The 17,555-nt window shown below is 38.4% G+C and overlaps 1 protein-coding gene across 7 annotated transcripts in view; it reads left to right on the top strand.

Annotated features, from left to right (window-relative positions):
• MAST4 (microtubule associated serine/threonine kinase family member 4) overlaps positions 1-17,555 on the top strand; it is a 296,539-nt gene that overhangs the window by 133,785 nt on the left and 145,199 nt on the right. For 6 of the 7 annotated variants that reach the window (XM_080573069.1, XM_080573072.1, XM_080573073.1 and 3 more), the window contains one exon: positions 4,599-4,630. The exons of the other annotated variant lie outside the window; for it this stretch is intronic. In XM_080573069.1, the coding sequence (XP_080429195.1) occupies positions 4,599-4,630 (32 nt within the window). The remainder of the gene's footprint in view (positions 1-4,598; positions 4,631-17,555) is intronic. 7 annotated transcript variants of the gene reach the window in all.

Genomic DNA, 17,555 nt, shown 5'->3' on the forward strand with positions numbered 1-17,555 from the left:
CTGTTATTAATTCAGTGTATTAGTTGTGTATTAAATAATACACATTACCAGGAAGCCTTATGACCTTATGGCCAATGATGGATGAGTAGACCAACAGGGTAAAAAACCTTCTATGATTTTTTCCATATTTAAGATTTTTCCTTCTGAAGAATGCACTACTAAAATTTTTCCTGAAAAAATAAGTTTCTTTTTCAGCCTACTTCGCTGACAGCTGAAAACTCTCTTATCTAAGACTTCTGAATATTTGAGAACCTTGCAATTGTTGTTTGAAGATGAAGCAAACTGAGCTGTACCTGTATTGACAACACTAGCTACATCTTTATGAAGCAGCTTATGAATGTGTCAGCTCTTTATTGATTTTCTTAAAAATGAACCCAGCAATAAGTTAATGGCATCTTTACTTCTTCTCATATAGGGGAGGACATATTCAATATTAGAGTTTTCTCTAATTTGCTGTCAATATTTACAAGAAACTAGATGAAGTTAGGTGTTTTTTTTTTAAGACAACTGTCATGTAAACCTTTTTATTTAATTCTGTTATTTGAACAATTTCTCTAGTTAGTGGGCTGAAGACTTTGACCCAGAAAAAAAGTGTAATGTCCTTTATTCAGTCTGTGGTCTTTTAATAAGGCTGGTTATCTGCACTCTGGTACACTGACTGAACTTGACCAGACTGAAATGTCTTAATAGATGTGTAGAACCAGAGCAAGAATCATAATTACTGAAATGATCAAAAAGCATCTGTTGCTATGAAACTATGTTATTAATGGTAAAATGCACAGAGTATGGAATTTGAACTGATAACGATAGCTGCAATTAAATTTGGTATGGGAGTCTTACTGCATCATCACAACAATTTGGCACAGACTTGCACAGATCTCTTGAACCTGAGACAAGGCTTATTATGTTTTCAGACCACGTTTTTTGACATAAAGGGCCTCAAGGGCAAGAGTGTGTGGTCCATTTAGTCTCCTTTGTGTGACTGGTGTGGAATGAAACAGCCCTAAAAACAGCAAAACTGGAACTTCCTGAGGAGGATTCCATGCAGGGCAAGGGCAGAAGAGCATGGTGTCATCCTCTGGGACAGAGATGGTCCCTGAGAACCATACAGAGTGGTACTGAAGGATTTTTTATTTTATTTTTTTAATACTCCAGTGTCTTTTCTGGTAAATATGTGACCTGAAGATCTTGACACCAGTATGTTTTTCCCTATGGCAGTCCGTAGGCCTGTGTTGGATGCTGTGCAGTAGGACTACCACAACTGGTCTTCTGCTTAAGGCTTACTGAGCCCCCTCAGAAAGGAAGCAGCATAATGCTAGAGAACTTCAGGGAGCTACAGGTCATTTCTAGTGTAACTGAGATATGAGCCTTAGAGTTGCAAGGATGAAGAACTGGGTGATTTTTGGTATCATTCGGTGCTTCTTTGTTTTCAGTGGTTGTTGACTAAAGCAGCTGGGAGAAACTGAGTAAAAATTGCCTGTTTAGCTTATAAAAGATACTGGTGGTTTTTATCTATTAGTAATAAGTGGTTATTCATTATTATCTCACCCATATAATTCTGTATCTTCTATATTTGTTATTATCTTACCTATATAATTCTATATATTCTATATAATTCATCTATAATTTATAGACTGGCCCTTTTTAGAGCATGTTTAAATTTTTTCCACATGCTCTGAATAGACTCTGTTGTGGAGTTCTGCTGTACTATCAGAATGAAAGCATAATGCTGGCAAGTCTGGTTTGGATTAAGAAAGTCTGTACAAACACAGCTGATAAAGGCTTTTCCACAGCTTCAAAAGTTAAGACAGGTGAGTTTTAAATGATGCACAATCATGTGGGAGCTGAAAAAATTAAATCTGATCTGAGAAGGAAAAGCAGGCTTAAGTCTATTGTGATTTTTTTTCTTGGAGTTACTCATGGGGGGAGGAAGTGACCTGGCATTTTCACATCAGCACTGTGATGTATAGGAAAAATGAGGCTATAGATATCATCGAGGAAAGATGGTGTTGTTTTTTATATTTATTTATATACACACACACACAGTCGGAATATTTTATATATTTTATATATATATGTATACTGTCAGGGTATTTTAAAATCCATGCATACAAAATCTTTATTTGCATTGTTTTGTAAATCTTCCTGCATGAATTACACACCCGAGATTTTGTTTCACTTTTTTTACTTAGTACTAAGAGATCTTGGCACTTCTTAACAGTTTTACCTAAGGGTAGTTTCAGTAAATTACTGAAGCTGTATTCAGTGATCAAGAGTAATCCTGGAGGATGGCATGCATGGGAATGGGCTGAGAGATTAATGTGACTTTAAGTGTCCACAGAAGGCATTGTCTGTCATGTGCTGTTATAATGATAAACTATAACCAAACCCCTATAATTTTTCTTAAAAAAAAAAAAGCCTAAAAAAAAAGAGGAAAAAAAAAACAAAAACAAAAACAAAACAAACCATGAATCATAAGAAACAAATTTGCAACAAGTGTTGCAACTCTGTTAAATTAGCTGCAAACCCAAGTACAATTCTCGCTCATTACATTTTGGCATTTTTTCCATGGTCATTGGCCATTACTGAGTGACAAAGCCGAGAATTTACAAGTAAAGTTTTATGTTAGAAATGGAACACAATGGCATTGTAAATATTAAAGAAAAAAAACATACAAAGGGAAGTACGTGGGTTCTGAAGTGCAGTTACATTTTGTTCGTGATGAATGTGACATTTTCAATTTAGGGGAATTACACAGCTTCATAATGCAATATTGTATGCAGGTGTAACTGTTCTTTTGTATATAAGCACATGTTATGCTAAAAGATGTTGTTTTAAATTGCAAATTCTGAACAGTTGCTGGAACTTCCTAGGAAGTGCCAGAATTTGTTACCAAGGCCTTTAATTCTGCTCTCTTATGCCTGTGCGTTATGATCTCTAATTACATTGTTTCACACTATTTTTTCCTGCCTCATTCAGTTAACAGGATGGGCGGTGCTCAGGAATTGAGCGGCTACTTGATATTTTAATCCTTATCATTCAGTTAGCAGCCCCTGCCTTATTTACTGCACACCATTTAAGTCTCTAAAGAATACGTAATTATTCATTCCCTTACGGCCTTTTCTAAGGTGCCTGACTGAACTATTTTTATCCCTTCAATTGTATTTCATGTACATTTTCTGGTCAATGCCTATAACTTCATTTTATATACTAAGTGAAATGAGTATATGTGTGTATGCATATACAGCATGCACATGCATACATATATACACACACTTTTTAAAGATAATTTTGAGATCATTTCCTTTAATAACTTTTAGAATAGAAATGGAGTATCTGTTATGTGCTTTAAAACAGTCTTTTGTTAGGATATTAAAAATAAACATAAAATAATGGAAATGAGTGACTGAAGACATCCATTCACATAACTCGAATTATCTTTGTATGTTACCTTGTCCTTTGAGATGGTTTCCAGCTTTAAATGTATGTGCACATCCTGTAGGTCAGACAAGTTCTACCTTTGTTTAAAGGCAGGCTGCACTCCTTGCTGAACAGGATTGTAAAGATGACTTCACTCATGTAGCATTTAGAATATAAGTTCAGGTGAGGAATGGGAGAAAAAGTGAGGGTGGCTAGACACTATAACAGATTGCCCAGATTGGTTTGGAGACTCTGTCTTTGTAGACGTTCAAAACACAACAGGACACAGTCCTGAGCAACCAGGTCTACTTGGTCCTTCTTGGAGCAGGGTTTTGGACTGAAGGATCTCTAGATGTCCCTTCTAGACTCAACTATTCTGTTATTTATTTGTACTTATACAATACGAGACGATCTACCTGTGGTAAACTCATATCATGCTTATTTCTGGTAGGCAAAACTTCATAGATCTTGTGATGTTTTTTTTTTGTTTTTTTGTCCACAAAAAATGCTAGTAAGATGCTTATCTGGAGTTCTGATTTAGTTAGCAGACTCTCCCATCAGTCCCATAAATAGTAGTTTAACTGTTCTCAGCAAAAGTTTTAGAAACATCTGTCTAACAGTGGTTCTGTTGTTATGCTAGTACTTTGTAGAAGATCGCAGTGAATTTTAATGATTAATAATTGATCAAACTGTTGCGGATTTAATCCTTTTTTAGTAAAAAAATAAAATAACACCTAAAACCACACAGTGGAGAATCGTTGGTGTTAGTGGTCACTTATTTAGGTCTTGATCCTGTTGCTAACATCTTTTGCAAACAATGGATGCTGGAAAGAGTTTAGCATTTCTTTGTCACTGATTCCTGGGAGTTTTAATACTGTCACCAATGTATCATGCTCTGAATAAAGCACTGTTACAGAAAAATCTTACCGTTCAAAATAGGCTAACTGTTGCTATAAAAAGACCTGGACTTTTCCTGTTGCTAATGTTAATACTTCGAATAAGAATAGAAGGCTACAAGTGAAAGACACATGTAAAATCTGTATTTTTTTATTACAGTCAAAATATACATCTGTTTATCTACTGCTGGTAGGATGGGAGGAATAGAGTACTTGTCTAAAAAGAGGTCACATCCAATTAAAGGAGATTTTATTCTTAATGTAAACTCTTTTCTTTTGCAGAAGGAGTTGAGCCTTCCAAGAAGAGGAAGTTTGTAAGTACTTGAAGTTTCTTCTGTTGTGCTCACAGTACAGTATGTAGTTTTGACAGGTCTCAAGTAGGCTATTCTTCTTTTCAGGGGAGCTAAAGCAAAGGTTAAATATGGCAGTTGATTTGCCTTAAGATGTGTACAGAGAAATTCAGATGGTGAATGAAGACCTATGCTTGTGCAGTAACCTTTTATATGCAGATCTGCCTTTCCTAGAGGAGCTATTGTGAGATATTTCTAAATTGCCTATAAGTTCTTATGTTGAAGCTTTCCTTTTGTATTGAAGATTTCTCTACTTAAAATCAAGGAAGAAATCTGTTTTCTTTGTGAATGATGTAAATGAAACTTGACATGCAAGTATAACTATTTCTGTATGAAATTCTGTCATCAGACTTGTGGATAAAGTGGTAGGAACAAAAGAATAGATGAGTGCTATTAAATGTATAGGGTTGTTGAGCTAGCATTTTGATTAGCAGAGGTGAAAAATGTTTATTCTTGTATGTGTTGCTACTGAATTAGAGTAATATGAAACTGGATACCATGGTTTAGTCGTTCTTTGTATGGGCTCTTGTACCTTGGCTTCTTTCCCTGGTGTTTTTGAGCTGTTTATATATATATATATATATTTATTGTGTATTTATTCATTTTTGTTTATTCCTTGTGTAGTAGTAATTCATTAAGAAAACATTGAGATAAGTATCTACGAAAATATCTTATGAAACAATCTGTTTGGTTACTACGTTCTTTTCAAAAAATAATTTAGGAATATAGGATTACCACTGTACTCAAGTAAGGTTGTATTAATGTGACAACATGTTACAAATAAAACCCAGAGCCCTTGTACAAAGGCTGGCTATGCTTTTATTTTTATATATTTGTTTTCAACTTGATAGTGCTATGTAGGTTTTGTTGCTGGTTTAGTTACATATGTGAATAACTGAAACTGTTATTGCTGGGAAGGTACAGGTTGTAAGACATCTGCTGACTTGCACAAGACTTCCTTGGTTTGGGTTCTGACAGAAGTAAAGTCTTACACCAAATAGTAAGCAAACCCATTATTTAAGAAATGCCGCTAAATTATGAAAATTAATTCTATGTCAAGTATTTGATATTGCAGTGGCACAGATAAAAAAACGTTTAAGAAAACAATCTCTGGTGCCTTTTGGAAGCTTCATAATTAACCCAAAACTGTTGTGTGAGCAAAAGACTGCCCATATAGAAGTTAATGGGTAAACTCGTGTTGATATCAGCCAGAGCAGAAAGTGGCTTTACAGGCTCTTTTTTTTTTAAAACTATAGCCCTGATCTTGCTTACTCTTGCTATGTTCGACGTTGAATATTGTTAAATGCTTTTCTTCAGGTTTGAAAAATGTCTGCAAAGCAATCACCTCAATTGCGTTCTTGTACATATTTTTTATAGCAGATCATTGAGATGTAGGTGCAGATTCTGTAATGTTGCTGAGATCTTAATAAAGTGTCATAAAGGAATAGCTGCTTATCAGCATAATCATATCTGGCTATTAAGGTGGTTAGGATTCTGCAGATGGTATTTTAAAATACCTTTATTACTGCTTTCTTCGTTAACAGGGCTCACAGTACTTAAATTAGCAAGGGCTATAGTACCAGTAGTTGTGTTTGGGGGTCATGTTGTTTGCTCTGTTTGCATATTATGTGCATATTGACGTGAAGACTGAATTTCACAGTATGAGAGGTCCTATGTTTTTATTGCCATAAACATCCAGAGGTCCTGAATGGCTCTGTTTAGATGTCGTTTTGTCTGCTGGATCTTTGGAGCCAATGGAGCCAATTTTTTGGAGCCAATGTCCTTGACAAAAATGTTTTTTTCTATGGCAAATATAAAGGGGACTGCTGTTCCCAGGTCTAGGGAGCAAGTGTGGTATAATGTGTCAATATGGAAGGGCAGGTATTTGTGAGGAAGCATAGGTTGTAAATATATGACTGATACAGAGCACCAGCCTTTCCCTACATATTCTGCTGAACCAACCAGAGCTCTTTGGCGTCTTTAGCTATGTACGCAACTTGATGCCAGAAGTGGTGCTCATGTTTCCTTTATGAAGGTGATCAGATATGCAGTGAAAAAGGGCAATGCTAACACCCTGCCAGCAAAACAGTAAGCAGAGGGGACTATTTGTGCAGTAGCAATTAGCTCCGGGTTGGTTAGCTGTGGCGTTCATGCCAACAGGATGTGTTTGCTACCTGCTGCCAGTTGGCAGTGCTTTTCCACGTATTGAACCTCACCTGCTGTTCATCTGCTAGGGTATCCTGGTTGTGCTTCTGGGCACATATGTTCTTGCCATGTGTGGAGCTACTCCACCTTGCAGCTGACCCGTTGAGCTAACTCTGTGGTTGTTGATCTACAAACCCAACTGGCTTCGCTTACAAATACAAACGAAAAAAACCCATTCCCTCTGTTTTCACCGACCTGTTTATCTATGTAACCATCGTGCAGCCCAATATAGACTTCTCTGGGAACCCTGTTACTTGATACACAAGATTTAGCTGATATAAGGGCAGAGTAGTATGAAACTCTATTGTCTGATTTTGAAATGGAAGACTACAGTCTAAGGGCATGGTGGTGCCAGAAGTCAGGGAAGAATCTAGAGAGGCTGGAGGAGGAGGAGAGATGGAATGCAATGTGTCTTAGGTGAACTCTTGGAGAGGATTGAGGACAGAAAGTGCAGAAAGCTTGCGGAGGAAGAGAGGGCTTAACATCTCTGCTTTTCCCTCACGTTGTCACTATTTCAATTATCTTGCTGTGGGGTAATTCAATTATAGACTGCAGCTGTGTGGCCTCATTTTGGAGGTCATGAAATAAGTTGAAATTTGTTGGACTTGTACAACTAAACCCAATCCTGATTTTAAATATACAGCAGCTCCCAAAGAAAGACTTGGAGACAAAAGATCTTGAAAAGGTTGAAGTTCACTTTGTCTCAGTTTATGCCAATTATGCTAATTGTTGTTGATTCAGAAAGAAGCGATATTCTGTCAGATCACGCCCTGGCTGTGCTGGTACAAGTGCTTGTGTTTACACAAGCAGAACTGATCCAGGTTGCAGTTAGCTTCATGGAAGTCCTTTGGAGTGTTTGTGCAGCTGCACAAATGCCTTTCTGACAGCAGGGTATGGTGGCATGGAGGTACAGTGAGTGTCAGGGAGCTTTCTCTAAGGCTGTCTCTATCAGTAAACCTGTGTGGTTGTTACTATCTCACTTATCAGAAAATTATGTAAAATGTATTTCTGCGCACTGCCGCTGCAGGGATGGATTGTTTATATGGTGCTATGATATTTTTTATTAATTTGTTTTCACCACGCATTTCTGAATATCAAGGAAAATATTTGTGCTTAATGTTAAGCCAGACCCAGAAATAGAAGTTTTAGTGTTGCTAACATCAGTGTATGAAGCATGCAGGTCCTCTGATGAACCACAGAATTTTTGCATCTATAAATCACTATTGCTTATACATTCAAAGAGCAGATAGCAAGAGTATAGAGCCAGAGAAGATTTCTAGTGTTTAACCTCTGTTAAACAGGTGAGCTCAATCACTGAAATTAAGATGTCAGCATGCCCTTAACCTCTTTTGTTTCTTTTCCTGAGTCAAAGTGAACAGCAAAATGAGAGCTGCAGAGGGACAGGGCAGGAACTCAAAGGTTGTGGCACAATAGTTACCCTTCTTTTTAAGTAGGTGTGTTCTGGTTTAAAATGTCCTTTTCCTAAAAATGAATTAACAACAAGCTTCAAAAAAAGTCATATTTAAATAGAACTAAGTGGGTAGGTAGAGGAGGTTCATTGTTTCTTTTGAGCTTCAGTGGTTCACTTGCCATAGCAGTAAAATACATGGCTTTTCCAGACTAAACTGGTTCTTGTTTCTTTTTCTTTTGTTTAATCTGTCAGAGATATTTCAGTTTAATTCAAAGCTAGGTAATTTTAATGTATTTTTTGGCTGCATATGTCCTTCTCTTGAAACTTCTGAAAATAAATTCAGTAATTATAAAATGTGGAGTCTCATTCAGTTGCAGCAATTATATAATCTACTTGCACCTGTGAAAATGTCAAAGTTGGTCACAGAATGTTCATGAAACTCATTTATGCATTACAGTGAAGCAGCTGATATCCTTGGATAACAGCAAAAAAAAAAAGTGTGACTAGCCAAGAATTCAAGAAAAACAGTAGTTAAAACCACTGCTAGCTAAAGGGCTTAATCAAACAAGTTTCAGGAAGGTTAATAACTTAAGACAGTTTTCATTAATGACAAATATGGACTGTCAGTTAACCTCAGGGAAAAAGGGGGAATCAGTGATTGAGTGGAATAATAAAGATAATGCTAACCTCACTTAAAAATAAAAAATAAAATAATAAAATCTGTAAGTATATACATGACCTGAGATAATGAAAAATGTTTGAACTGAATGCCAAAGCACCCAAAGGAAAGCTCAGAAGTTAAATACATTGATTGTACAATCCTAACTCTCTACCAATAGCTGTCTTGGAGTTTTTATCTCCCTAATTGCATAGGCTTCTTTGTGGCTTGAAGGGCACAACTGTCAAAAAACTGTCAAGCAAACAAAAGACCCAAGCACTCCAGAACATGTAAGAGAGATTGCCTCTTCCTTTGTGTTGTGTGTGTATGTCTCAGGACATGTACATTTGTTTATGGTTGCAGTTTTTCATTTTTTTTCATCAGATGTGTTTTTGCAGAAGGGAACTGTTGTGCTGAAAGTGCTCATGTCAAGGTACCTCATTTACAAAGTGCAGAAATTCAGGTATGATTCATTGTAGCTGAGGATCAAAACTTCACTAAAGGATTTGTAAATCTTGGATGATTAGTCTTGGATATTGTTATCTAGACAATTTTAGGCAGATCATTAAAGAATAATAATAAATTTTGAAGAAATGAAGTATTTTCCATGTTAATTATAAAAACTAGTCCAAATGCAGTCCTGAGATGTAAAAGATACTAACATTTTGTATTTTAATTAAAATAAAAGCTCTGTTTCTCTGTTTATGAATATTCTGGGACTTGTTTCTTGTTTGTTTGTTTTCTCTGAAAGTGCATAGCCTCTGCAATCTGGTGCTTATTGGGAGAAACTGAGTGTCTTAAATTAAAACAGTTTGCAATATCCCATGAATGCTATTACAGGAGAAAAACACAGTTGTGCCTAAATCTGAGTAATGAGTTCTTTGTGCTGCAAAATGGTGTAGAACCAGAAATCTGCATTGCAGCTCTCTTCTGTAGATAGTTTGCTGGCGCAGTTTATATTTATATTGAGATGAAGTAAACAAGTTGGCCAGAGGTGAGTGCTTTGGTAATCAGTGTTGTTACACTGGTGGTACAGAGATTTAGGTCCATTTGTTCTCTAGAGTGCCTGCCTCAGTAGCTGTGACTTACGTATCTTCCATAAGCAGGAGTTTCTACTGCAAAGTACTGTATGCTGATAGAAGACTCCATCTGATGGCCACTTAAGGAAACGTGTCTGAACAACGCAGTGTGTTGTCCCCAGGGAAGTCCTAGCTGCTTGTCTCAGTGGTTTATTGACCTTTGGCAGGAAGTGGAAGGGACAAATAGAGTAAGCAAGAGGGCTTGTGAGATAGGACTGACAGGAGCTAGCCCTTTTTGTCTCCGGATAGCTTCGATGGCACTGTTCATACAAGTGTTGCAGCTTATGCTTAGTCACGAATCCATGTATTCATGGAGTCCTACTGCAAATGCATCCAGTGGTTTTATCACTCTTTGACTCTGTTAGTTGTAGAGTTTAGATCTGTTGATCTAAATTATATCCAAAAAAGTCATTTTCTGGCATTCCTTTAGTTACATCCATGTTTGGACTTTTGCAAGCATAGTAGCAAAGAAAATTGATTTTGTTTTTTTGATATCACAGTCAATAATAATTGTTTGATATCAGCAAATAAGGATGATATTAAGCTGAATGTCAAAAGCAGAGGGCTTTTTTTTGGGAGGGATTTTAAGCTGTGGAGTAGACTTGAGAAGATGTTGTTATACTTTGGAAGTCCTGAAATTAGAACCTTCCCACCCCCACCCATTTCATCTTCACTTCCATTTTATCTACTCATTTTCTTCAGCATCATCCGCATTTAAAGTGAACTGAAATGCTGCTTTGGACTTTCAAATGATTATGTTGCTATTACTCATCTTGTACCTTTGTAATAAACATCGGTGTTAATCATAAAAAGAGAACTTGTTACTTTTCCTCTTAAAGTAGTTTGGTGATTACTATTACCTTAAATTTGGAAATCAGAGCACATTATTTATTGTTGCCAGGTAATGGATCTCTCAATTCTAATATGTATATCTTTTGCAGAAGTTGATACTCTCAGTATTCCATGTTGGATTCTTAAAGATAATGTGGTAGTGTTAACTGCTGTTAGTACTCTTTCTACATGTTCGTGCTCAGTTAACTTGTATACTGCCACCAGGTAGAAAACTATACACAGTATACTGGGTGGTGCTCAGTAAAGACACTTTAATCTTTCTGACAAACTCAGTAGTCATTCAAGAGATCTTTTTTCAGCAAGCCTAATATGTTTTGCTCACATGTGACCAAAACAGTAAAGAATTTTATCTCCCTCTCATAGATCCGTGTTGCTGTTTCTATTAGCACATTTTGTCACCGCAACACACTGGGAAAATATTGTCTTCTAAATGCCTCTAAGTTGCTTTTCATGATGGTGGCTTCCTAAGTGCTGTGTACACTCTTAACTTTCTAGAGTCTTCATATTTCATAGATATTCATATTCATTTAACAATTAAAATGCATTTTTTAAAAGAGCACAGATTACCAAGAGATCCAGATCACTTTGTATGTGATGTTTTCATCCTCAGTATTTACCATTTCTTCAATGTTTAACCTTTGAAACTTCTAGCAGTGACTTTTTAAATGTCATTTCCAAGTCACTGATGAAAACGTCGAATAGCAACAAGCAAACTAAAGTTCTATAAACTCGCAAAAGAATCTCATTTGTACAAAGGAAATTCCCCCACTTGCATATATATTTTTTTTGAGGTCTATTAATGAACTCTAAATCCACTTAATGTATTAATTAAAAATGTATTGATAATTATCCACTTATTGCTAACATGCTGAGTTTTCAATTAAAATTTTGAACAACGAATTCACATACTTCACAAAATCTTGCATCAGGCCAGGATCACTTGGGTATGACATGGAGAACAAGGATCACCAGCTGAGTCCTCCACCACATCTCTTCAGTTTCTTGTGATTGAGGATGAAAAACTGGTTTTTGGACATGTTTTTTGTATGCTTTGAGCCAACAGTTATTGTAGTATGATCCTTTTCCTTCACGATCTTGCTTGCTTCAGCCCCCATAAATTTTATGCAAGTCTGCTGCCCATTGTTTGCATTTCCTCATTTTATAATTGTGTTGGGCTCACGGGAAGAGTAATGGCATGTGCAACGTGCTGTAGCCTTGTTGCCATTTTCCTGTTGTCAGTGCAGGGTCTTCTGCAGACGAGTCCTTTGTGCTATGGAGAGCACAGGCATGGTTTTTATGTAAACAAAACAGCCCTTGGCATTTTATTGCTATTAGTTTTGTCCTTGGTTATCAGCAGAGGCCATTCTGTTTGATCTTGTTCAACTATTTCTTTTGGCTTTTTCATGCACACATTTGCATTCCTAGTTCATTTATAGCAATATTGCTATGAATCTTCGCATGTTGTCTCTTGACTCATATTTTATGATGTATGGGATTGTGTCTCTTTCCAATGCAAGGTTTGTATGCTGTTCGAGAACATTCTGAAGTTTTGTGAAACCTTGTTACTGGTAAACACGTGCTCATGTGTCTGTGTGCATGCACACAACCTTTGTGAATAGATTAAAAAACAAGTGATGATATTTTAAAAGTGTGTTTTAAGGGTATTTTTTAAGTTATTCTTTGTTGCATTAGTAGGCCATATGTTCATACAGCATTGTCCACTATATTTTTATCCACATAGATAATGTTTGCAAGGCTTGGAGCTTCATAAAATGTGTTGAAATTGTAGCTACCTGAGGGACTGACGTCCAGAAAATGAGGCGTTCAGATTTTAAACCTTAATTGTGTAACATAATATTTATCCACCCGTTCTTTAAGTGTTGTGTTTGAATCATGTAAATTACCACCTGACCCATTCTTCACCATGTACCATGGTTCTTCACAGAGCTCTGTGTATGCTGTGCCTTGTTGGAATTGTGTTTCAGACACTTAGGCAAGGACAGGACAGTGTCAAGAATGAAAAATAAGCTTAAGTATTTCTTCATCAAATTTGTGATTGGGCTAAGCCATGGAGAAAAAGGGGGTTGGGGAAGGGGAGATCAGCCTCCAGGGTAAAAAACAATGTTACAGAATTTCAGGATGTGAATATTGCACGGAATCTTGGAGGGACCAAAGGTCAAATACCTGGTTGCATCTATGCTTTACCTAATTCCAAGAATGCTTTTGCACTAGAATAGTTTATTTGAAATTTTAAAGAAATGCTGTGCACACAAATAGGTATAGTGCATGGTGTTCAGCCCAGATGTTTGGGGGACAGATCTCATGGCTAGTGGATTGCTGGTGATGTGAAGATAGGTACTGAGGTTCTAAAACAAGTGAATTTTCTACAAAGAAATAGCAGTAGGAAAGAACTCACAGAACCACAGAATGGTTTGGGTTGAAAGGGCCTTAAAGACCACCCAGTCCCACCCCTCTGCCATAGTCAGGGACACCTCCCACCACACCAGGTTGCCCGAAGCCCCATCCAGCCTGGCTTTGAGCACCTCCAGGGATGGAGCACCCACAGCTTCTCTGGGCAACCTGTGCCAGTGCCTCACCTCCCTCCGAGTGAAGAATTTCCTCCTTATATGTAACTAAATATGTCCTCTTTTAGTTTAAAGGCATTACTCCTTGTCCCACTCCACTCCCTGACCAAGAGTCCCTCACCAGCTTTCCTGCAGGCCCCGTTTAGACACAGGAGGGCCGCTGTAAGGTCTCCCCAGAGCCTTTGCTTCTCCAGGCTGAACAACCCCAGCTCTCTCAGCCTGTCCTCACAGGAGAGCTGTTCCACCACTCTGATCATCTTTGTGGCCCTCTTCTTGGCTTGCTTCAACAGTTCCATGTCCTTCTTGTGCTGGAGACCCCAGAGCTGAATGCAGGGCTCCAGGTGGGGTCTCCCAAGAGCAGAGCCGAGGTGGAGAATCACCTCCCTTGCCCTGCTGGTCATGCTGCTTTTGGTGCAGCCCAGGATATGGCTGGCTTTCTGGGCTGCAAGTGCACACTTAGTTCATTACTGAAATCTGAATACTGAATCTGAGAAAATGAAGCAAAAAAGAGCAACGGGATGGAGGTCTGACAAAATAGACTAGCTAACCTATTCTTTTTCTTCCCACATGACAGTCTTCTCCCCTGAGCAGCTTTTTCAGTTTACTGATTTGTTCGCTGAACTGCTCTGCTTCTGCTGGTTCTGCTCTTGTACCCTGCGTTATCTGTTGAACCAGCAGTTTGTGACGCTCACGGTGTTTCTGTGTACAAAGAAGCAGCAAGGCATGTAGCAAGTGCAGAAAGAAAATGCTAGGGAAGTTAGAAATTTTATAGTAGAAATATGAGCTGCTGAGGCAAGGAAGTAATAACCTATGAGGGCAGGTTGGGTTTCAGGGGTCGCTTAGTTTGTGAACTCAATAGTTACATGACCGTATTCTGACTTCAGCAGCAAATGTGGTAGGCACATGAATAACAACTATTTCAGACTAATAATTGTTTCAAGTATTTTAAAATTAGCATTGGGTCCTCCCATTTGGTCTCTGAGCAAAAGTTGCATCATAAGTAAAATTATTTCTCATCAGTATTTGTTCTAGTAAAACTTTAAATTTTTATGGCATACACACAAAGAACAAATGTCCATGTAACCCCCTGTTTCATTCTGATGCCTGAGAGAGTATTTACCCAGTGAGAACTGGCAGAAGAACATCATGTGAGTAATCACTGCTAGTCAGTGCCGCTTGAATTTCAAATGGCAAATCTCAGGAATATCAGACATACTGAAAAAGCATCTTGCTCACCATTTGTTTTTTCCCAGTGGCATTATTTTGGTAGTTAAGGAAAATTCAAAGTTTGTCAAAAGAATTATTTGTTACAAAAGACTTGTAATGTCCTTACGAATTGCGTGATCCTGTCTGTCTTGAGCAGTATTGATGAATTGATTTTTTTGGCACTGATGCTAGAAACATTTGAATAATCTCTTAATCTGCAGAGAAAGCTTTCTGAGGCTATGCAATTTCTAGCTTGCACACATTTAACCTCTGTAGGATTGGGGTCATGGGAGGGCTCTGGAAAGATTACATGATTGTTTGATGAACCTGTGCTCTGCTTAAAGAATTCTAATTCTATATATATATTTTTTTTTGTTGTTGTTGTTTTGTTTGTTTGTTGTCTGTGTGTGGAGATTGAAGGTGAGGTGTAACCTACAAATAGATGATTGGTTTTATTTTTAGGAAAGAAGCATTCAGCTTTCTGCACAATATTCTTGTTCTTCCGGTAGCAATAAAATCACCTTTATTCTAAATAACCATTCTCAGGTAAAAGAGGCAGTTACTGAACAGCAGGATCAGCATCTTCTGGTAGACATTCTGGCATTATAGATTTTCCCCTTGAAATTGTCAGTATTATCGTACTTCCATTATGTAAAGTGTAGGGTGACCTCCTAGAGATGTCAGGATCATGAAATCCAAGTAAGTCACCTCTGTTTCCTTGTAGAGAAGGAGGGAAGCCTTTTTTCCCTCCTTGTTCCTGTTGAATGTGAATTTAAACATTTTTATTACTGCTGGCATTCTCAACCAGTACTGTTGTTTATCATAAAGGATATTCGTGTGTTCGTATCTGTTATCTGCTGGTTCTTTGTCGTTCTGCTGTGCTATCACAATGCTATGTACCTTGTTATAAAGCATTTGGGGAACTCCTGTTTATGCAGAATACTTCAATATTTTCTGAGGAACAGATGGAACTTGTCGTTTGTTGGATTCCCCCAGACATCCAAGTCAAGATCTTCATCCTACTTGCTGCATAGCTTGGGATCAAATATTAGAAAGATCCCCTGAAAAAGTAGTTGTGTAGATACTTTTGGGTATTAACCTCTTAGTTTGGTGTAGTGTACTTCTGATGCAAAAGCCCAATGATTTTCTCATACTGTACAGTTCTGTTAACATGAGATTTCTCTTGGATGGAGCTGAATGGGAAGGTTTTCTTCTCGGCAAGGAGTTAATCTGATGTACTTCTACCACTAATGGAGAAGTGAGGTACCAGATGATATGTGTACAGAGCTTGTGTACTCCACAAATGCTCTTGGACCACTGAGTTTATGTAACATCCTCAAATGCTTCCTTTGGTATGTAAAGAGCTGGATGTCATCTGTGCCTTCATAATGTCTGTTGTCTGTAAGCCCACAATCCTTTTCTCTCACCTTCCTCTTTCAGTAAACTTTTATCTCTTGTTTTATTTACACCTGCCTTACCTCTTATATCAGTCTCCCCATGATGGGCCCCTTGCTGAACCTTTTGGCTCTTCATGATTTCCTCCCTTTCCAATTTTCTTTTTACAACTGTGCTTCCACCAATCCTTTACTCTCCTAAAATACCAAGTCCAAGGCCCTGACAACTGGGTTCTGCTCATTAACCTGTTCTATGAGAAGAGTAAAAGCTGTATCAGTGTCAGGATCAAGAGGCTGCTGCTGGGTATGAGAAGGACTGGCACTCAGATAAAATTCCAGAAGATGAATGCTTCCTTACGGCGGACCAGGGACAACAACTGGATCTCAGAGGAGCAGCAAAGCAGGCATGTTCTTATTGGCAGGGATCTTGAGCAGAGCATGAGATGCTAACAATTCCGATACATCTTCCTCTGAAGGCTGCACGCTATAGGCCTGGGCAGGATCAGGTGAGCCAGCTGCAGGAGGAGTGGTAGGAGGTGGAATGTTGGTTTGATCTTGCGGAGGGATGTGTGTCAGTGGTCCACAGACAGACTTCCAGGATTTAAAGCAGCTGGGGTATGGTGTGACAGCAGGAGAGGGGGCACGCTGTGATGACTGTCAGGGCTTCTACTGTCCGTGGCTGGATGTGGTGCCCACCCTGTAGTTAGGTCACATTGGCTGTTTCTTCTTGTTAGCTAGTAGTTTGGGGAAATACTGCATAACGTTTGTGGCCATGGCCATTTTGGCCTTTACCGCTACCTCCCGTTTCTGCCTAAAATGTCTGGATCCTGCTGATTTTTCTCCACCCTAACATTTGCCTCCCTCTCTCCCTATTTGGGTTATAGGTCACGTTTATTCTCTCGGGAAGTAAAATTTTCTTGGCTGAATGCAGTTCTGTTTTTCTGGAGGTGTTCCTTCCATTTGTGTTTTCAAACTTTGCCTAAAGCTGAGTGCTGCATTGCAGGTGCATTGCTGGGATAGGGCAATGGAGATCTGGGACAGGGATACCGAGCCAGGCTTAGGCTGGCAGAACTTGCTCTGTGAATGTAGTTTGCGCGTGGTTACAGAGCGCTTTGTGTGTGGGAGAATGACTAGTAACTTCTGGGGCTAAGAAGAGGGGCAGGGAACATGAGGAGTACTTTGGGAGGGGTCGATGGCTCATTATGAGTCTTGAGGTTACACAAACTGAATAGGGTGCGCCTGGTCGGGGGCAGGTGGGTGACTTCTGTGGACAGGAGCAGGGTGGAGCTTGTCTCATGCAGGTTTGGAGAAGGAAAACGTTTCTTTGGCAAGGTACCTTTCTGTTCTGCAAGTTCTAATCATCTACCTCTGCCTCTTTAGTCTTTAACAAGCCTTGGCACCTTGTGTTGTGGCAGCAGTTATCCTGGCATTAACATACTTTTCTGCCATCATGCAGTTTTCTACTCTGCCATCTCTTTAACAAAGCAGGAAGCAAACAT

Source organism: Anser brachyrhynchus, assembly GCF_964034855.1.
Source record: "Anser brachyrhynchus genome assembly, chromosome: Z".
Classification (NCBI taxonomy): domain Eukaryota; kingdom Metazoa; phylum Chordata; class Aves; order Anseriformes; family Anatidae; genus Anser; species Anser brachyrhynchus.